This window comes from Bicyclus anynana, chromosome 4, assembly GCF_947172395.1.
Source record: "Bicyclus anynana chromosome 4, ilBicAnyn1.1, whole genome shotgun sequence".
Lineage (NCBI taxonomy): Eukaryota > Metazoa > Arthropoda > Insecta > Lepidoptera > Nymphalidae > Bicyclus > Bicyclus anynana.
This window is the reverse complement of record NC_069086.1, coordinates 18,585,883-18,608,907: the sequence shown is the minus strand read 5'-3', so window position 1 is coordinate 18,608,907 and position 23,025 is coordinate 18,585,883. Positions and strand designations below refer to the sequence as shown.

General features: G+C 35.9%; 2 protein-coding genes across 8 annotated transcripts in view; one reads left to right on the top strand and one right to left on the bottom strand.

Moving 5' to 3' along the window:
- Positions 1 to 23,025, bottom strand: part of LOC112051403 (ecdysone-induced protein 74EF) — a 249,748-nt gene that overhangs the window by 156,267 nt on the left and 70,456 nt on the right. For 4 of the 7 annotated variants that reach the window (XR_008252435.1, XM_024090026.2, XM_024090029.2 and 1 more), the window contains exon 3: positions 19,886 to 19,944. The exons of the other annotated variants lie outside the window; for them this stretch is intronic. The gene's annotated coding sequence lies outside the window, so the exon portion shown is untranslated. The remainder of the gene's footprint in view (positions 1 to 19,885; positions 19,945 to 23,025) is intronic. 7 annotated transcript variants of the gene reach the window in all.
- Positions 1 to 23,025, top strand: part of LOC112051405 (U7 snRNA-associated Sm-like protein LSm11) — a 58,828-nt gene that overhangs the window by 5,597 nt on the left and 30,206 nt on the right. The window contains exon 2 of the mRNA XM_024090031.2: positions 12,372 to 12,487. Within this exon, the coding sequence (XP_023945799.1) occupies positions 12,372 to 12,487 (116 nt within the window). The remainder of the gene's footprint in view (positions 1 to 12,371; positions 12,488 to 23,025) is intronic.

Genomic DNA, 23,025 nt, shown 5'->3' with positions numbered 1-23,025 from the left:
AAATGGAAAATTACATCTCCAAGAAATTTGTAATGAGTCCTCAGTGTTGGCAGTGCGTAATTGTGTAGCTTTAAGTTGCCCGTCAACTTTGGAAGCACTTTTTTGGCCTTTACTTTTAACTGTTTGATAACCTTTTTATATCTACATATTGTTTGTAAAATTACAATAATAATTATTTTATAGTGCATTATTTCGATTAACAGATTTTGAGACAATTTACGGATGATAAGTATCAGACAAAGATCTGGTTAAGACCTAATAATAAAATATATTTTTTTATATTTACTCCATAAATATTGTAAACAATAAAACAACGTACAATTAAATTTAATTCAGGGCTAGCATGCGATTGCGTGACTGTAGCCTAACCAATTATATCTAATATATTTTCCAGCGGTTTGACGAAAATGGCTCGGGAAAGTTATACTGCATTCACAAAGCACGCGGCACAGCTGCGGCGCAGCGCTTTGTCAGTGCTTGCGAGATGCCCGCACTGTGCAATACGTATCCTAATTTGAACTGGTTAGCCGATGTTATCATTGTCTAATTAGCGTATTGGTTTGCTACGTTTTTACACTGTCCGATATGTCGGGGTTGGCGAGAATCGTGAAGTTTTCTTCTCTTCTATATTTGCACTAAATCATGAGTTTTTTTTTCTCTCTTCTCAACCAAGGCGCGTTTGGAACCCTCGTAACTTTCATTCTAAGTTTTCAAATGATTATTATCACCATTATCTTAAGCTTAAGTTTAAGTTTAATATCTGACGTTTCAAAAGAGCTTGTATACTAAGCCTATTTTAAATAAATAAATTTTGACTTTAACTTTGACTTCTCGATTCGGACTAAATCGTGAGGATTTCCTTTTTTCTATATTAAGACTATACTAATCGGTTAAAAAGAGAAGGATGTTCTCAATCGCGCGTGTTTTTTTTGTATGTTTTCAATTTTCTGTAAACAAAAAAATGTTTAAACTTGGAAGATACAAAATTCACATATTTTTTTAAATGAGAGATTTTTCTGTTGTGTTATCACACTAATATTCTAAAGGCGAAAGTTTGTTTATGTTTGTTCTTCCTTTGCGCTGTGGCTACTAAAGCGATTCGGCTGAAATGGAAATAGATTTTACTATGGATTAACAAATAGGCTACTTTTGATCCGGGAAAAATACGTGGTTCCCGCGGGATTTGTGAAAAACTACGACCACGTGTACGAAGTCGAGGGTGACCGCTAGTTAAAAATATATCTACACGAAAAAAATTATGATAATCTAGTGTATTTTTAGACAAGCGTTACTAAACCGTGCTGTAAATTACCATAATACCATCAAAATTCCTTGATTTTGTTCGATCAGGAATACTAACTACTGGATCTCTGGACCAATTGTCCCCTGTCTGATTGGTGCAATAGCAAGTCTGTACGGTTTCAGATCATGAGGTTCTAGGTTCGAGCCTAGGCTGGGCATAGTAAATAATAGGCTTGGTTATTAAAATTTACTGTATATTTAGTTTTAACTTGAACTAAACCTAAAAGTATCTACATACTTCGATGTGAAATTCTGATATCCAATTTCGTTATCGAATCGTTAACGTCAAAACGATCTCCTAACACGGAAACTTGGGAAAATAACGTCCCTACTTTGCACGTTTATAGCTTATAGTAGAGATAGCGTTATTCGATTGTAATATTGATTTAGATGGTAGATTGGATCGATCGCGGGTATCGAAATCGAAACCACAATCGATATTGCGTTAGGATTTATAGTTATGTTACAAACTGTGCGTACACCGGTTATTGATGTAAAGCAGATTGCTATCTTCCTTGTTAATTACATCTACCGTTCCGTTGATTGTAGAGGATCGTATAGTGCTGCAATGCGCGGGCGGCAAAGGGCCTTTCTATTAGAGCTGTGCGAGGGTGATTACTTAGATTTTATTTTACTGGTAACGTTCTTTTCTAAGGACGGGGTTGTAATATCCCCAATTTCCTATCTCTGGGTTTTATTGAAAAGTTCTTGAAAGAAAATAAACCTTTTTCAAAGAATTGACCCATTGTTGACGTAACATTCGATAGATTTTGTTTTAATTTACGTAGCTCTCTATCAATTAGAAATTCTGAGTCGAATCATAAAAATCCGTGTTTTTACTAAAGTATTTTTTATTTAACAATAAGTTAGCGCTTGGAGTCAAATCAACCGGAATATACTGGCTTTAAGCCTACGCATTCTCAATTCTCAATTCGTCAGAGGGTTTGGAAAATTGTGATAAAGGTAAACACAGTATTCCAAGTGTCTGTAAAATAAAAGAAAAAAGGCCACTTCTCACCCACATAACGAAGGTAATTACTCAATCCAGTACGATATACCATAACAGTATAGTTGTTCTTTTGCACGCTCTAAACAGTTTGACAGATTTCAACATTTATATGTTTCATTATACATGATACGAGAGACGTGATAGCTCAGTGGATATGACTTCTGCCTTCAATTCGGAGGGCGTAGGTTCGAATCCGCTCCAGGCCACCTCCAACTTTTCAGTTACGTGTATTTTATGAAATATAATTTCATAAAATACACGTAACTTCATAAATTCATTCTCTACGTCTGTGATGTCTGGCAATCCGCTTTGGCCGAGCGCGGTGGATTAAGGCCTAACCCCTCTTATTCTAAGAGGAGACCGTCGCGTTCAACAGTGAACCGAATATGTGTTGTTAATGATGATGATGTTTCATGAAATGCCTTTCATTACTTTTTACACAGTCAGGTTTTATTCGTTCCGTTTTACATGCCCAAGTCGATCTCCGTAAATGATTCTTATAAAGAAAATGCGCTCAGTCACCGGATCGTAAGGCCATCGTATCATCGAGTTACGAGCGGCAAAGTGTCCGATGTGAGAGAACTTTCGCGGGCGTGTGTTGTTGCATCACCGCTTTCCACATGAGTGGGATACGAGGGTTGCCACGCTGGGGATGAAGATCCCGTTTTTGAGACTTAATCACAAATTATCATTCTTGGAATATATTATATTTGATTGATAACGGATAACTGACTCATATCAACGCGTAGCCTAAATTATTGACACCAACAGGCTAATTCACTAACTTTGATGTAATGTTAGTTGACATATTATACGAAATTGAGATTCTATATAACAAATGTCACCCGGTGCCTACTGGCAACCCTTCGTGGATGTCATACAGTAGGTAGATGACATTTCTCAGTTGATTTAATGTTTATTTTAATTGGTTGTTAACAAACGCCAAATAAGTGAATAGGCCAGCTGCAAGGTGAAGCTGAAGCAAACAAAAGTTTGCTTTTGTGTCATGGAGCTTATAGATCCACTAAAGGTGCATTTACAATTGCCATATTTAGTGATAAATCGGTTTTTGGCAGCTAAGGAACAATATTGCCAAAACAATTGCCGATTTTAGCATCTTTAGTGTTTTCAGGTAATGCAGTTAATTACCAATGTAGCCGTGACGCTATGACAGACTAAAGCGATTTGAATTAAGTGCATCTTAAGAAAGACTTATTGGAAGTATCAAGATTTAATACTTTTTTTTTTAATTTTCTGGGGCAATATAATAAAGAATGGAATGCTATGGAAATTAAGCACTAAAAAACTTAACTAAAAATCTTTGAAAAAAAAGCTCTACAATTTAGCTAATTGATAATTACAATAACGTACCAATAATGTACCTATGTTGTTAAAAATCCCATTAAAGAATCCCATTGAGTGAGATTTGGGTTTATAGTAGTTACTTTACAATTGACAAGTGTGTAAATATCTTAAACATAAGTAATAATATATTTAGTTATTACGTTGAGGTATCAATTGATATAATTGATGGTCGGATTTCGATCTTAGTACGTACAGGTTTTATGGTGTAACACAAGACAACCCTTGGTATCTGCGAGCCTGTACAGTGCTCTGCGCCCTGAAGCATCGGTCATTGACACTCCAGATTTGCGGGTGTAATGTGCTTTATAAATACTACGCCGTCAGGTACATTTTTTCCGTCTACGGCCACTTTCTCGTGTAGTTATAGTACCATAGTACTATAATTAGTTAGTAGTATGCTCGTAAATCCATAATTTGGATAGATCGAGTTCCATAAAGAGTGAATTTGGAAATAAATTACTGATACACAACAAAATGCTATACCTATTTATAAATTGAAACCATTATACTATAATATGACTATTTCCACCTTTAATAGTCTGTCCCATACATCTTTCAAACACTATTGCGTATTATTATTTAAGTTCTCGCTGAGTGGGTTGGTCATCTTCCCGAGCAAGTGATAGAAATGGTGTTATTTGACGTGATACTTTATTAAACTATCATTATTAAGAGAAAGGATTACGATTGTAAATGTCAATCAATTGGTATTTTCATTAACAAAAGTAAAGTGACATTTTCATAAAATACTAGCCGACGCCCCGCGTAGTCCTCATTCCCGTGAGAATACGGGGATAAAATATAGCCTATGACACTCGCAAATAACGTGGCTTTCTAGTGGTAAAAGAGTTATCAAAATCGGTTCAGTAGTTCCAATAGTCTCCCTACAATACCATAAACTTTACCTCTTTATAATATTAGTACAGATAATCGTTTAAACATAAAAATGGAACCGACTTCAAAGACGTATTTCAGTGATTAATTGTGATTTTAACACAAAATTACTAAACCGATTTTCATGACAATTGAATGGGATCAAACTGGAAGTATACCTATACCCTTTCAAATGAAAAAAAATCTTTTCAAAATTGGTTTATAAATTACGTAGTTATAAGGTAAAAAATAATAATAAAAAACAAACGCATTGAGAACCTCTTCCTTTTTTTAAGTAGGTGAATAAGTAGAAACCTAGATGTCAACAGAAAAGTTAAATAAACTAAGAACTAGGATGAAATATATTAGTAACTAGCCGCGCAGTTTCACCCGCGTGGTCACCTCGATAAATGGACTATCTAACACTGAAAGAATTTTTCTGATCGGACCAGTAGTTCTTGAGATTAGCGCGTTCAAGCAAACAAGCTAACAAACTTTTCAGCTTTATAATATTAGTATAGATACCAATTTGAATGGTATGTAATTTTTGGATGTTAAACAAAAAGGCAAGTGGCACGTCGGCTAGGCGTCGTCTGCTCCGCTCCGCCTTATCGCAGTTATATTTGTCTGAGCGTCGGTTGCAAGTGCGCTATAAATTGGTCACACTGGGTTAGGGATACACGGCGAGATAAATTTACGTGCTCGAGAGAAATGTTAATATATACATGACATGCAATTTAGAATCACTGTCAGGGAAATTTTCTCTGTTGCGCAACGTGGCTCCGTAGAAAGCGAATCCGATATTGCTTTATAGTTTTACACCTTACGGCGCTAAACGGTAGGCAACAGTTTTTTTTTATTAAAACTGTCCACAGAATAAGTAGACATTACATTTGGTTAGCATGCCCGAATCGTTTTTTAGTTTTTGATTAGTTCAATGCAATTTCGACGGTATTTATACGTTTGGTCAGTTAAATATTATTGATATTAGTCATAGTATTATTCTAACCATAAACTGAAATGTGTTTTTCATTTCAACAGATTACATAATAAATCATTAATACTCATTTCTAAGTAAATATTACGTCTCAAATTAACAACAGACCGGACAGATATGTAAACCTATCAGTTAATCAGATAACAACACGTTCAGTTTAAACAACAATGTCCGTTTGTTAGTACAGTCCATCAATTAATACGTACAACAAATAAATCGGCAATCGGCACGTGTTACGTACGCGTAACGACTAACGAGTACGAAATGGAACGCAAACGGAAGTGATGCAACGAGTCGATGCCGCGTTTCGGCGCAGGCGCACATCTGTGTAAACATGGCGCGCTTTTCTGAATGGCGCGATGGCGGCGTTTCCCGCGCTCGCCGCGGTCGCCGACCCCGCGCGCGGTCACCGCCCGGGGATAGTCGAGTGAAAGTAATTCGCGAGTCGGCCGCCGACCGCTCGCGAGCCATGCCTCCCTGGTACCTCGGCACGAGAGCGCGCAGATTTATTACTTTGTTACGTTGTTTGAGTTACTTTGCATTGATGACACTTGCGACTTGACTGACAATGGATATTTGTTGTCATTTTAAAAGGACGTCCAAATAGAGATTATCGGTTCTGTTGTATTTTTTTTTTCAGTCGTCGACAGTTGTAAGGCTTATCTGCTTTGCAGTTAACCAGTTGTTTTGTATTATACAACACTAGCCGGTGTCGCTCGATTTTACTCGCGTAGTTCCCGTTCCCGTAAGAATACGGGGATAAAATAGTGAAAGATTTTTTAAAATGAATTCAGTAAATTCAGAGACTACCCCCTACAACCTAACAAACTTTACTTCTTTAAAATATTTAGTATAGAGTAGCAGAACCCAATTATAGATCACGTATCTCAAACGGTGAAGGAAAACATCGTGAGGAGACCTGTATACCAGAGAATTTTAATTCTCTGCGTGAGTGAAGTCTGCCAATCCGCATTGTGCCTGCGTGGTAGAATATTGGCCTAACCTCTCTCATTTCGAGAGGAGACTTGAGCTCAGCAGTGAGCCGAATATGGGTTGATAACAACTATATTTAACAATGAATGTTAATATTATTCAATAGCAAAGTAAAGTTCTTTGAATTATCTAGCTTAAGCAAATTAAAATCAATCTAAAAAATTAAAAACGAATTAATTATTTTTTGAGGTGTAATTATTATACTAGCAGTTTTAATCAAATATGTTTTTTTGTATTTTTATGCGTAACTATAACGTTGGAATTTGGTATGAAAAATATTTTAGTAATTTTTTGACGAGCATCGTAAAGATCAGTTAGTAACCGAGATGAGTTGGATGTTGGGGCGGGATCTTTGACCGATCGAATCAATGGACGCGTTTGGCGCTACGGAGTATGGACATGCAATTTTGTATGGTTGACACAGTTCGATATCAATAACCCACAGTAACCTAGCTTGGGTAATAAAACGTAATTGTTATATTGTATCAACAAATGGGTTTTTATTGTTATATTCATATGAGTAAGATTAATAGGGTTATACATATTTATGTAAAACAATCGGACGCTCGCCCTCTACAAGTCCAGGCTTCAATCCTTATGAGGGCATATGAAGCTTAGACCCACCACGCTGCTACAGTGCGAGTTGGCGCTTTTAAGTTGATAAATTAAATTCCTTAATCTGATAGTGACCGGGAACGACGACTTAACTTGCTCTTTGAGGCACGGAGTGTGACACCACCAGCTTCCAGCTCCAAGCTGAAAATGTCTAGGAAGATAAAAAAGCTCAGTATTACAGCCCGACCCAGGATTCGAACCCAGGACCTCGTGATTCCAAGTCTCAGTCAGTGGTTTAATTTTCAAAAATTTTTAGTGCTGTGTAAACCCTAAAGCTAATGCAAAATGTGTTAGTCTGACAAGTTCGTTGATGACACTCCCATGATATGCGGGCGACAGGGGGAAGGACTGCGCGGGTGTGAAATCGTGCGTGCGGGGAAGTGACGTGTATCAGTCGTGGTTTTTTCATTCATCGCTACACGCAGCCCAGGCCCGCGTGGACCTTTGCGAGTTGTCAAGCTATAGCCCGAGCAGTTTTGTTTAATACAGGCATTAAAACTGAACTTTGATCTGTTACAGGGCATATCTTGAATATCCACGGCTTATGTTATTGAAAACGATAAAATATATAAAGCTAAATTAAATCTAATCATCAAAACAAATCATCGGAAGCCTATTCATTCTGCCCCACTCCAGGGTATAGTCTATAGGCTTTTTCTATACTAATATTATAAAGAGGTAAAGTTTGTAAGTTTGTAAGTTTGTAAGTTTGTAACAATTTTTTGAAATTGGGTAATCTTCTGAACTACTGGACCGATTTTAAAAATTCTTTCACCAGTAGAATGCTACGTTATCGGGGAGTGCTATAGGCTATATTTTATATTTCTATCATATATAACTACTGAGATATCGCGGGTTTTCTCTTACAGGTCGAACCGAAAAACTTACTTATTCGCATGCGCTGCCTCAACCATTGCGTATAACTGAAATAAATGTATGGAGGCTTTTTGAACCTTTAAAAGTTCTACAAAAAAGTCCGCGACACCATATATCTATCTTTTATATTTTAGCAGATATAGTACCTTTAGTACTTTAATAAATTATTTAAATTTTAAATTAAGGTTTACGTCATTATTTACACAACTAAACTTAAATCCTTATCAAAATAAATTATTTAATAATCACAAGGATATTATAGAGATAAGATTTGCCCTTTACAGTATGTTAATTAGTTATATAGTTTCGGAGATAATACAAAATTTCTGAAAGTCGCAGAAATGCCGCTATATGACGCCCCGCGGTTTCAATTACGTGGTTCCCGTTCCCGTATAAATATGAGGAGCAAACATAGCCTATGACACTCGCAAATAATGTAGCTTTCTATTGGTAAAAGAATTTTCCAAATCGGTCCAGTAGATCCAGAGATTACCCCCGACAACCACACAAACTATACCTCTTTATAGTATTAGCATAGAAGTCGCTTGGGAAATTTTATTTCGGTCATTGCACCACGCACAAAAGGCTGGACCAATTTTGCTGAGGGTAGGGATAGGATAGAGGTAGGGAAGGGGTAGGATAGAGGTAGGGTAGGGGTAATTTAGGGAAAGTGTAGGGTAGGGTAGGGTAGGGTACGGATAAGGTAGGAGTAGTGTAGGGTAGGGGCAAGGTAGAGGTAGGGGAAGGATATGGAACGTATAGGGTAGGGGAGGAGTAGGATAGGGGTAGGGTAGGGTAGGGGTAGGGTACGGGTAGGGTAGGGTTAGGGTAGGGATAAGGTAGGTGTAGGGAAGGGTTAGGGTTAGCGGTAGGGTAGGAGTAAGGTAGGGGTAGGGGTAGATTAGGAGTAGGGTAGGATAGGGTATGGATAGGTTACGGGTAGGGTTAGGGTAGGGTAAGGTGGGGGAGGGAAGGGTTAGCGTTAGCGGTAGGGTAGGAGTAAGGTAGGGGTAGGGTAGGGTAGGGTAGGGTAAGGTAGGGTAGGGTTGGGTAGGTTTACGAGCAGGGTAAGGTAGAGGTAGAGAAGTTTACATCAATTTTTACGCGGACGAAGTCGCGGGCGTCCGCTAGTCTCCTTATAAAATAGGCTGTTAAAAATACAATTTACAAATCTGATCAGCCTTCCGATTACAAAGCCGAATCTTTTTATTCGAAATCGGCTAAAAATTGAGGGTTAATAAAAATAAATTTTTTTTAAAGACACCACAAGCCGTGAAAAGCAAACAGTTTGTTCGATTTCGCATAATTTATTTTTGAATCTACACTTCAAACACAAACGTGTGTTTTAAATCACTTTTGTTTTTAACACTTTTGTACATATTTAACTACGCACACGGTTTGTCAATCACGCAGTTGGACAGCGACTTGGATCGTGATGATATCATTGATTTGACGATATGAAGATTTTTTTTCGATTTACTGAATGCTATAGCTGTACATATGACCGTTTTTGGGGCGAATCCTCCTTTTATATAAAAAAACCTTACCTCAATTAATTAAAGTGGCTAAAATAATGATAAAGATCGTCTAATAGGTATACGTCGCAAATTTGTAATATAAAATCAGTTTCTACCTGAAGACGTAATTAAGTGTTTAGATGAAATGAACCATACTCCACCTAAAGTAGCGCGATATCATCTTAGACTGTAGCATCTTAAACTAACATTAAACAATATCGCAGCCAACCGTTATCTTGTCATTCGCTTAACCCTACTGTATGATTGTTGATCTGTATTGCTGCTTAATGGAGCAAAGGTTGACGTATTTTGCGCAAGTCATTGCTCTCCGCTTTCGGAGTAATGCAGAACGCACCTGTGAAAATACTAATAAAATATACAATGCGATACATGAGGCCTGTCTGTATGTATGTGTTCAACATCACGGCTGTGTTGACTTGCGACGTTTGACTTCTAAACATGATAGTGATTTAAATATATATATGTGTTTATATATTGTTGTTGTTGGTCGTTAATTTAGTTAAATATTTAGTTAATTTGAGATTAGTTTTAGATAATGTAAAAGGTTAATTTAAAAAAACATGATATTTCTTATAAACCTACGAGTTTATAATAACTATCAACTAACTATGTATTTACGAGTGCAAGTGTTGTATGTGGCGTAATTCCTAAATGGATGCAACGATTTAGATACGATAATTAGTTAATAAAAAGTTGGATAATAGAAGAATGTTATTATAAGAATTTTAAGAATTTTAGAGCCCCGCGTAGTTCCCGGTAAAAATAAGGTAATAAAGCCTTTATTACCTTATTTTTTATAATATACGGATTATAAAAAATAAGGTAACACTCGCAAATAACATGGCTTTCCATTGGTAAAAGAATTTTTAAAATCGTTTCAGTGGATTCAGAGATTACCCTTTACAAACTCACTTTTACTTCTTTATTTCATTAGTATAGAATAGATTCCTGGTTTGAAAACAAACACATGCATACATTCTGTGATTATTCAAGCATCCTATAAATAGTAGCTAGTAATGAATAACAAACAGATAAAATATAACATGGGTATTAATAATTGACTATATTTTTCTATATAATGGCAAACGCATAAATCTGTGCGAGTTTCTAACAAAGTATTAGAATGCAATGTTGCAGTAGGTAGTGAAGCTAACATAAAACACGCTCGCTTAGATACTGCCCGTGGCACTTAGTATGTAGCCGTATATTGCATTATCATAGGTCAGTTTTATACCTATACTAAGAATAGACATAGATACTTATATAAATATACGTATACAAGTAACATACAGTTCTAGTTCATTCATTCCAAAGGTATCGCTCTCTCATATCGTGTTTATTCTACACTTCAAATTCTGTACATTGAAGATATTTTGAAATTTCTTTGTTAGAGAGCATTATATAAAATCGACACTAAAGAAAAAAATATTTTTTTTGCCTGTCTGCCTGTCGTGACCCGACATCACACTGAAACTACTGAATGAATTTAATTGAAATTTGGCACGATTTGAGACGTGATACGTAGAAGGTTATAGGATAATCACGAAAATTAAATCAGAAGGGGGTGAAATAGGGGTAAAGGTTTACATCGATTTCACTTTCAAAAGTACAGAAATTGACAGTTTTCGAAAAAAAAAGAGTGAGATTTGATTCGTTAGTAAATTATTGATTGTGAAAGGATGTCGAAAATATAAAGTTGACTAATTAAAAAAGTGATTCCATCCTACGTTACTTTTATTATATCTACTAACAAGGAATCCCTTTTTTTTTATTTAGAAATCCCCATTCGGTATGGAACCAGATAAATTTTCGTGGACCCTTTCTTAGTGGGTACGAATTGTGAACCCCCATTATTTTGTCACACCAACGCAGACCCCAGTCGTGTCTCCCGTGGAACCCTGGGTGTTCATCTGGACTACTTTGGGAATTAATGGTCAATACTCTTAACCGTCTAAGAATAAAGCTTCATTTTCTATATGTTCGTAGACATGATGACGGGCTTTGATGAATCCATTGGCAATTTTAGGTGATTTTGGATCATACATGCGATGTACGTTTAGGATCATACATGCGATCCCAAACGTGAAACTTCAACATGTCCCAAGAAAAGTCAATTTCTTCTACCAATTACCTCACACGCCACTTTCTAACGTTCGTTATGGTAAAGGTGAACGATCAATTGCCTTAACTACCCGTTTACCATACAACGATCTTATGTGAAACTACCTTCATATACCGATTGAATTTAATTAATAAGTACCCGCTCGAACTTCGAGTCGAGCCAAAGGTTGCACTTACTACAAATTGGCCAATTTCACGATCCCTTTAAATTACTAAGTAGGTTCTTCTCTGAATTAAGGGCGTATATGTAAGGCGTAATTTATTTTAATCTATTTTCATTTTAAAAATGTTTTGAGTCTGTAGGCTTAGGAGTAAGCATCGAAAATATCGCTTTCTCCTCCGCCGTTATTGGTCGACAATAGGTCTTTTTCTCTTATCACGACGTATCATTGATGAACTGGACGGGCATTCACAACTTCGGATAATTAGATAATCTACCTGATTTTAGGTAAAGGACAACGGATGACTCTAGGTTATTTACGAAGAACTTGCTTTGCCTTTTAGTCACTGCAGGCCTATAATTGTCTTTAATTTTACAAGAGCTTCATTATAAGAGTGGTAGTGCCTATCAAGACATATTGTCACAAGAATCCTATTATTAAAATAATATATATATAACTAAAATTTATAAGAGTAGCAGTCAACAATTATAATTTAACAAAACATATTGAATGTTCTTTAGGTCTGGAGCCAGTGAAAAGACCTTTCAGAGCGAAGAATGTTATGACAAGATTAGAAGCCATGACGGGGCCACTTGGTGCTTTAAAGGAATGCGTTGACCAGAGACTAAGGATAAAGGTGAGAGATGCAGATAACTTTTTTTTTATACATTTTATTTTCGTAACATCCGTAACCTATTTGCTACTTTAGATTTGAATTGATGTAACATCTTATAAAGAGCAACACAATAATTGACTGGCGGGAGGCTAGTTACCTACCTCTACCGACAAAGATGTACAGCCAAGCGATATAGAGTTCCGGTACGATGTCGTGTAGAAACCGAAAGGGGTGTGGATTTTCATCCTCCTAACAAGTTAGCCCGCTTCCATCTTCGATTGCATCATCACTTACCATCAGGTGAGATTGTAATCAAAGGCGAACTTTTACAGAATTTTAAAAAAGTAAATTTAAAACTTCATTGTGTTCTTCTTCAACTTCAATCAATAATGCAGTCTAAGATGAAACTCGTTTGCCTATTCACTCTTGCCTTGAAGTTGTTTAGATTGTAGTGCCAGGAAAAAACAGATTTCGGAAGCGCATTCCACACTAGAAGATAGACAACATTGTAGAGGTCCAAAAAATTAATGTTTACTGTGAAAAATTTCTAAATGTCTTAAGCTGCCGGCGAGACGTTTACCAAAACTACAAAGGCAGTGCATCCTTTGTGTAAGCTGGCTTGCTTCCAACACGGAACTCGGCTGCTGTTAGCAGTTTCTAGTACATTCGACGATCGACGGTACTGCGTCGGATCGCCGTGTGTAATCAATGGTTATGTTAAATTGTGTAATTATTGTGTTATTGGGAACTCTAGCCAATTATCCATATTGTGGAAAATATCTGCCTGCATTTCGGAATCATTATATTTGCCAGTTTAGCGTAAAATATGAGTTATTCTATTCGAGTACCGACGAAACGATTTGTGATATGATTATGCAAAAACTGTAGAAAAGATCCGAAGAAGTAGTCTGAGATAGCATATTCCCCACTTTTTTTATTTAAATATAAGAAATGTTTTGCTCAAACATGTGGTCCCAATTTAGCACAAGCACAGCTACCTTCGGAATTTAAAAATAACATTTTACTCGTAAATAAATTATTAATTCGAGATCAACCTTTACGATCGAATGTGCGCCGAATCGCCGAGTGAGTCAGTGCAAAAGGTCTAGGAAGAGCCTTGTGTGATGCCAGCCGCCAGCCGCCTACGTCACTTGCATCTATTAGTGGCGCTCTGCACATTCGCAGTTCGTCTGCTACGCTGCATTTGCGGACAAAGAATTTGTGTGGAATCTTGAACGTTTCTAATATCATTGCCATCAGGCCGATAGACCTCTGGCTGCGTTTGCGTTACTTTATACAGGATCTTGAATTCTCCTATCACTGGATTGATATTACGTAAATCGCGAATGTTAATTTTTCAGGCAACGTGCGGCATTCTTGTGAATCTTATTTGGATGATTTGTGAATCGAATTTTTTTTGCACCACGATTCGAAGCTGGATTCAACATTTTATAATTTTTGAACTTCGGTCATCGCTAGTAAATATTATATTATCGTACATTTCGCGTAGAATACACTAAACTATAGTATTTACTAGTTGTAATATTTCATTGCTCTCATTTCTAACACTTTTAATTGTTTGTCATTTAAATGTACCTTATTTGTTTCTTATTTTGGTTTTATAGTAGTTTATTTCCTATACAAACATTTTCGCACGTAAGTCCTGTATGATGAAAAATGTTGGAAACTGATTTTTACTTTACAATCTACAGTAGTACACATTTAAGTGCTCAACATTAGATATATGATTCTTTAATATCCATATTATATGTTCTTCCTTTATTGTCCCGTTGGCCTTGTTTTCCTGTTGTACTTTTGTAAATATATGCATACTCAAGTGCTCATCGCAACTCGGTTTACCTTGAATTTTAATCTGAATATTACATCAAAGATTTCTATCAAATATGTTGTATGATATAATACGGGTAGCCGTTGTATAATATTTGTCTACAAAAAGTTGTATCCATTCCAAAAACGAAATTTCATCTATTATATTTCGTTTTTAGAACATTTGTATAGATGATTGAGTTTTTATTTATACTATTAATCGTCAAGTAAAATGGCACTTTCAAAATCTTCTGTTTAATATTGTTTTCACCTATCATTGTGCTGAATTAAACTGAATCTGCGTCATTTTACTGATAAGTCGTGTTCAAAATAATGAATTTCATAGGTTATCATAAACTTCTATTTTACCTTGGTCATCTGCTGCATCTCCCTGAATGCTACTATCAATTATTATCGATAATGCTCATATTTTGCATAATGACGTAAACGAACAGTTTGTTTGTCCACATGAACTAATTTTGTTTTCAATGCCTTCAATGCTTCATTTTCGTTTGCGTCATCTAACGGCTCACCTATTATTTCTTACCAGCTATCATTATAACAATTTTCGCCATAGATTACGTTGTTTTCTCCGATTGGTTTATAAGTTGGATTTACCGTCGACAACTACAATACAACTCGCGAATGGTCGATGAAAGTCCGCTGTTACAGATAAAACAAAGAGAAAGGGAACACGATGGGCGCTTTTGTAGTTCGGGAGCTTGTGGTGAACTGCTTTAAGTTACTTCGTATGGCAGAAGGTAGATCTATGCTCTTGCGCTTTCTACAGATGGTAACCTCTAAGCAGAGCTATCTCATTTTGGGATTAAGCTTAAAAAGAGTTAAAACCCCAACAAGAAAGTCATTAGTATGACTTATCGGTATTTCATCGTATAGTAACTGCGAAGTATCTCGACCATGTTCGCTTTCAAACAAAAACAAAACGCATTATATTCGGCTTAACTTTCAAACAAAATGTGTTTCCATCCAATAGATTAGAAGCTACGATGTCACTGACAGACATGCCAAACTTTTTTACATTAATAATACCATCAAATGGTATTAATTGCTCGATTTTTTCATCATCGCTCGCTACATTAAAATGACCACCAACTCCCGCGCTAATCATTCATGCAGACCATTTCCATCGCTTGTCTGTTTTCAGAGAAATCGTAAATTTAAGTCCATTAGCTACAATCCTACATTGTGCGCTCATAAGTACAGCTTAGCACGTCGCGTCGGCTATATTGTAATTTATGTTCTTAGATAAATCATTTTATCTCATATTTTTAGCTATTCAGATCTGATCTATTACTTGGTTTCAGTAAAATCCTTCTGCATTGTTACTTTGTTCAGAATATCTTCTATCATGGAGTTTATTAAGCGTCTCATAAATTTTGTTGTCTCATAAGTTTTATACGTTGCTTTTTTATTACGCGAAATATTTATAATTGATTTGCTGCAAGACTTCAGTTTTTTGGGAAGTTTTCTTGATCTGTTTTTGGGGGAGGAAAGGAGATGACATGTAAGATAACCTGAAAAGAGCCTAATCTTTTAACATTTGTAGTGGACTATGAAATGACATCATTATCTTTATGTAAAAATGAAAACTTTAAATGAACTTCTATGCTGACATAATAAAAGATCGGGTATAGTGGACTCTTCTCATATTAATCATCAGACATCCTTATAGCTTTGATTTAAATTAAAGTACTTATCATAATTCTTTTGTACCATTATTGTGTAACAATATAATAAATGCATCGACTATTCATCTCTATATCTCTATAGCCTAAACAGTTAGATCGGTCGGACTCATCACGGAGGGTGGCGGTTTGATCTCCGCCCCGTTGGGCTATTGTCGACTATTTGGAAGGGAATGGGAATATTCGTCGTTATCAACCCATATTCGGCTCACTGCTGAGCTCGAGTCTCCTCTCAGAATGAGAGGGGTTAGGCCAATAGTCCACCACGCTGGCCCAATGCGGATTGGCAGACTTCACACACGCAGAGAATTAAGAAATTCTCTGGTGTGCAGGTTTCCTCACGATGTTTTCCTTCACCGATTGAGACACGTGATATTTAATTTCTTAAATTAAATATCATTTAATGGGAATATTGGTCATATTTAAAAAAGATATGGCAAATATTCTGTTTAAAAAAAATTAACTCAGGTACTTTTGTTTAGTAAATAAACCAAAGATTATGACTCTTGTTAAGTTTAAATTGTCGACTGAGTAACAGAGGTGGTGATGCATGTATCGAAAATAATGCGTAAGCTTGTCTCGCAGTTTAAAAATCCATTTACCCGCTCCGGCTTCGAAGGCCGCCGCCTGCCGCCTGTCGCGACTGTTGTTGTCAATACTGCGTGCGACATGCGTGCCGCACGTGGGTACCGACAGCATACAAAACGCAACCCTTACACAATATAGCTGATCTAATCAAATTCATTTAATAACCGACTTCAAAAAAAGGAGGTTCAATTCGAGTCTACGAGTATATTTTATTAAATAGGCTTCGTTCTTTTGACGCCCGCGTGGCGCAGTGGCTAGTGACCCTATTTTCTGTATCCACGGCCGTGGGTTCGATTCCCTCAACTGGAAAGTGTTTTCCAGTGTCTTGGTGTGTATATACATCATATAAGTATTATTACATAAATTAAGAAATATATAGGTACTTCTCATCAAAAACATCGAAACGGTCCGCTTGACCTTGCGAGATTTCGATTTGTTTGATGAGAAGTATATATATTTTTTTTTAATTTTACAGCGATTTTTTATCACAATTCTGATTACATTTAATGATACATAACATTAAATTAATTTCCAATCCAGCTGGATTACAATCTTGTAGAGAGACATAACAAAATATATGTGTTATGATGTATGTTCTGTGAAAACATAAATAATAATTACTTCACCTTATTCACAATGGATAGTTAATAATTATGAAATATATTATGAAATAATTTTATTTATTTAACAATATTTTCAACAATTTTCCTGCTATCGTTACATTGAGACCTTGTGTTGTGATGTTAGTTATCTCATTGCCATTTTCATTCGCGTGCGTGTGTGTGTGTCTGTATGTCTGCTACAGCGTAAGTACTTGTATTTTTTGTATGTGTGCAACAAACAAGGGCCTGCTAGGACGAATCGCGCACGATACAGGCTCACTTCCTGATAGATCTACGTTTATCAGTCATTAGTTGATTTTGGCCGCTCGCCTTGACTTATCGAATGTATCAATAACAAGAATTGATCCAAAGAAAATAAGTAAACAGAGTGGAAATCCAAGAGGTATTAGCGGAAGTCTTGGGTAACTAATTTTCCAAAAATCCACGTACATTATTTTCGACCTACGAGTATATTGTAGGAGTTTTCAATTATTGTAAAGTAATAATAAATTGTATTACAATTTATCAATTATAAGATTCGACAAAAATAATTGATGAATTTCCCATCCATCCCAAATTCCAATTATTTATTTAGGTATACGAGTATAGTTAATAGTTATACTTGTATTCATCAAAAAGTACGTTTAGTATACATATAATCTGAAAACCTAAACAACATTAAATAAATACTACAGTTTTTAATAGACTTTCGAAAAATATAATAATTATTCCAAAATTATTACTCAAGTAAAAATAAAGTTACATGTCGTGACATTAAACGCAAACGCAAGTGAAAAATTTCTTTAAAACTACGCAATAAATAGAATGTGACAGACGATCCAATGCCGATACTTGATTTTGTAAAAATTTTTAGCAATTTTATCCCCCACCTTGAGACGGGCGTTATAAACTTGACGTGTCTGTCTATGGTATCGTAGGTCCAAAACAGATGTATCGATTTTGATTTTAGTTGGTTCAAAATATTCGTTTACTACATGAGATGGATGGTGATTGATCTCGCATTTATAATTTATTGTTGGCGACTTTAATAATTACTACCATAAATAGGTATTGCCATATCAATATGCTTGTGTCACATGATAATATCTTGTCGTTCCGTACATATAATTAAGGTTTTCATTTAATAAGAATTCGCTTACATTACTGCCACTTATATCGTGGAGATGTTATTTATATACAAGAGCAGGTATGTACGCAAATATAGAACGAAGTAGTTTTTTACCCGGTTTTTGCTCTATTTTTTATACTGGCTACTTTGTTAAGAAGTTCACCCCGAAATGTGGCGAAGGCCGGCAACATTCGAAGTGAGGTTACATAGGGTTTTATTGTCTGTATTTACCTACATCCCTTTAAAAGTCGTGTAATTCATTAAACTCTATCCACACGTTCTGATTTCTGTCTGAGATGAGATGAGTGTCTGAGCGTTTTGTAATCGAGCTCGTCCGAAGAAGTAATATTGTCATGTTTATTTCTTCCATTGTGTTTTCTCTGTTGTGTGGTCGCTGGTAAAATTAATAATGGAAGGTCTAACATTAAAAGATTCAGGACATCATGGTACGTTCATAACCCTTCAGGGCGATGTTTGGTCGATGGATTTATAGTGATAGTTTTACAACTAAAATCAGTTAAGTAATTTGCTTTTTCCGTTTATTATTATTTAAAAATGTGGATCAAATGTTGACTTTTAGTGGCATGATTGAGATTGATGAAATTCCAATTCTACTGTACTAAGTTTTCTGTTAGATTTACTGGAATGTCAAATTTTAATTTCGTAATTTTCACTAGATATTAATAGCACTCTTATTATGTGCATGTTACCTTGCGTTATTGAATTAAACAACAAATTAGACACTATACCACTCCGTTTAAGCCACATCACATTAAAACTCGTAATAAAGTTGAATTGTCGGGACGTGTACATAACTTTTAACTTGTTACAAACATTTGGACGAGTTTCGGTTTCATACATCATAGTCTTATTTTCATTCCGCAGGTGTCTCGCTCCAGTTTATGTTCGAGGTTTGTAACTGCAGTTAATTTTGATATTATTATATTTGTGCTTTGTGGAAAATTACCCAACCCTTTTTTAATGTAATTTAGATTGAGCGATTTCCTCACGTTTTACTTTTTTCAATAGAAATATTAGTTACCAGTTGTGGCACTAGTAGCGGGATTGATTTCCGCAATTATAATTAATTATGTAGTAATATAGAGTAATGACAGGCGTCCACAGATCCGAATCGTACGTATCGGACGCATCGCATCAAGCGGATTTTAATTTTTGACGTGACAACGTCTTTTAATTCGATGCAGCCGGCTGCACACTCGAAAAAAGATGACGTCATGCGTCGTTCCCTCGCTCTAGGGTTGGCAACTTTTATTTTTACAAGAAATAAAGCATATTCTCTGGTCTACGAAGATTATTAAACAGTATTTTAGAAAAACGAACATTTTTTTTTCAAAAATGCAACCATTTCATCATTATTTTCTTATGACGTTCAACTTTCGTCAGTAAGCAGACTTTATAGACAACCGATTTTTTTCGTAGCTAAAATCCGTTCGATGCGGATCAGTGGACGCACTTTTATGACTTTCTATACAAAGAATACTAAAATACGCTTATGCAGATCTGTGGACGCCTGCAATTAAGAAGCTGTTATATGGTAGGTACTTACAATCTAGTGAGGATCTCGAGCAATCATTCGTTGACCAATGTATCACTTCTTGCCATTACCTAGAAAGAAAATAATAAGAATGATAACCAAGTTACTTTGAAGGAAAAATTCAAATGTTTAAATAAACATGATTATAACATACGTATTGAAAATCACTTTTAAAAGTCAAACTTTAAGGATCGGTCTAGCGAAGGGTTGCTACGAAGTTTAGGAACTTTATTTCTCATGAAAACTGAAAAAAATACGTTTTACACTTTAATAATTGAGAACCATTGAAACCTTCTACCTCCCAAAGCCACCATGGCTAAAACTCCAAAGTTTCTTTCGCATACTTACTCAATGGCTTGCACTTCATAGATTCATTCATAGATAGAGTACTTCATAGATAGAGTACACTGCCTACCCTGAGGACTCCATTTCCATTTTGTAAGTGTAATTGGCTACCGTAGTTAAATCCTTGTGCACGCCGCATGAGCCGACAAACTTTCAGCTTTTATTAAACGAATGTCTGGTCTATAAATATAACTACGAAGATATAATTGATGTAAACAACAAAGATTATATTGCGCAGGTTTCAGTGTTTTATAATACCTACGTTGTTTTTGTACCGTACAATGAGATATCAAAAGAATTATCTAATAACCTCGACTTTATCGGCCCATCTCCGCCAGTGAAGGTAATTCTACTTAAAAATTAAACCAACACAGAGCTGGCAGTGTTGGGTGTAAAATCGTAAAATAAGTACCTACTGCGAGCACTTTTTACGATTTTCAAGACAGTAAAGTCTAAACTTAATATTTGAAAGCATGTCCTCGAGGTCCTGGGTTCAGGTTTGGGTAACGCATTTACAGAATCAAACATTATCGCCTTAAAATCCCCAACCAGTCCAAGCGTGGTGGGCCTTAGCCGCATACAACAACGTACCTTGGTGTTTCTAGAAAACGTGCTTTTCAACTTGGAATCAGGGTGGTCAAATTACTTCCCTACTCTTTAAATCCTTTCCTAGTCAGAGAAACAAGTCATCTACCTGCTTACGATCGATCATTTAGTTGACTTAGATTCTAAACAATCATGTTTGCGTTTATACCAGACTTTGTTAGTGATTAAAAGAAAAACATAAATAAATAATGTAAATTCTTTCAACCAGACTATCACACTTCTGGATCTAAATTAGTTATCGCGCTGATTATGTACAAGGTTTGTTGGAAAAACACAATAACTACTATAAGGAATTTAATAATAATTAAGTAACCTCTCTTAAAGAAGAGACCATAATACTCAGATAAACTTAGTAAGTGTGATATTCTATTATGTATTCTGTTTCCACGTAAAAAACTGCCTAGTGCGATTTGAAGTTTGGCCTGTATTGCGCACAAGTGTAATATTATGTAAAGAACTAGCTGTGCTAGTTATTGATTCTTCATAATAAACTGAAAGTTAATTCTATCCCCTTGTAAATACCAAAACATGGGGCATAAATCGTCGTCGTATATTTTGACTACGCCAAAATAGTTTCATTTCATTTCATACAGATTTAAACCTGTTTGCAGACCTGAGTTTTAGACATTTCAACTCATTACCCCTCCTGAGAAAAAGGGTTTTTGTGAGTTTAATAATTATAGTCGTAATCTTAATAACCACGTTAACATCTGCTAATGGTCGTTCCAGAGTCAAAACATTACCACCCTACCCGCCAACCTGACAACCCGCGTTGCAGCTTGGTGTATCTAAGCCACCATGCTTCTGCAAATCCTCTTTCATAAAGGGAGAGGTTTACGAGTAGCTCTGAAATTAAAATGGACTGATAAATGATGATGATTGTATGAATTTAATAAATATTTATTAGCGTAGTACCTCAGTACTCGGTAGGTCGGTATGATGCATTTGGCCTCGCGGGTAAACAAACGCTAGATAGCGCTAGACAAAGACGACGCGAGGTCATGAGCGTAGCCTTGCGCGCGTACGCTTCCGCCTGTCGACGCGCACGCCGCACGCGAGTCAGTCTGCGCTCGCAACCCACCGGCGACGGACGTATTTGGCAATACATTTTTAAAATTGAATTGAAATATTTGTTGTAATATTATTTATTTATATACCACAATAATTAAAATACAAGTAGATAATACAGAAACATTTGATAAAAAAAAGGATACAAAAGGCGGCCTTATCGCTTTAAAACGATGTCTACCTTAGACTTAGGAAAACGTATAATTTAATTTATTATACCTATTCTATTTAGTTAATAAAATATAAGTCAGGTAATATAAAATAGAATGTAGCCTGGAAGATTGATATGTACTTTTCTCTCCAATTTGAGTTAGAAGCCTAATAAGCGGGTTTAAGGTCTAGTTGGTTACAATACACTCTGTTAACTTTTGTTTAGTTGATTGACATAAATACCGATTGACTAATAACATAAATCAAAAATAAAGTAATGTACGTTTTACATGAGATGCAGTTAACTCATCATCATGTACAGCAAAGCCCTGATATACCCTATAAGCCCTATAAAAGGCTTAGATTCGTAACACTAATTGACAACATCAAAACACCCAAACAAGTTGTTTATTGGCCTACCAACTTATTTTAGTAGGTACCCCTGTTAGTACCTGATAAACAAGTAACCCCGAACACGGTGGCTTAACATTGAACAAAACTAGACAAAAATTCTGGTAGTAAAATATGTAAGAGAAACAAAACAAAAAATCCGTTTGAATAACTTAATGAGAAAGTAGTTTTATCCGAATAAAATAAACAAAATCCACGAACACGTCTACTTGAAAAAATACAGAATATGCATAAAATTATTTCAGAATTGAGGCTTATGCAAGAGATACCCTAAGAATGACGTTTGTTGGACTTTCCTATATTTCTAGCACTACCTCATTATAGATGAAGACAACAAGAATTATATAACACCTTAGAGATTCCATTGGCTGTTTACTATTTAGCTAATCCAATGGAATTTACGTTCGAGGCAGGTCCGCATTACAGTCCATCGCGATAACTGCATAAACTGCATCTGAAATTGTTTCAAAGTAGTTCCGACGATAGCGTGGGTCGACTCGAGGTTAATAGATGTATGAGCTATGTCCAGACGCGGTTATGTGTCGCCCTGGAGGAATCCACCATGCAAAACA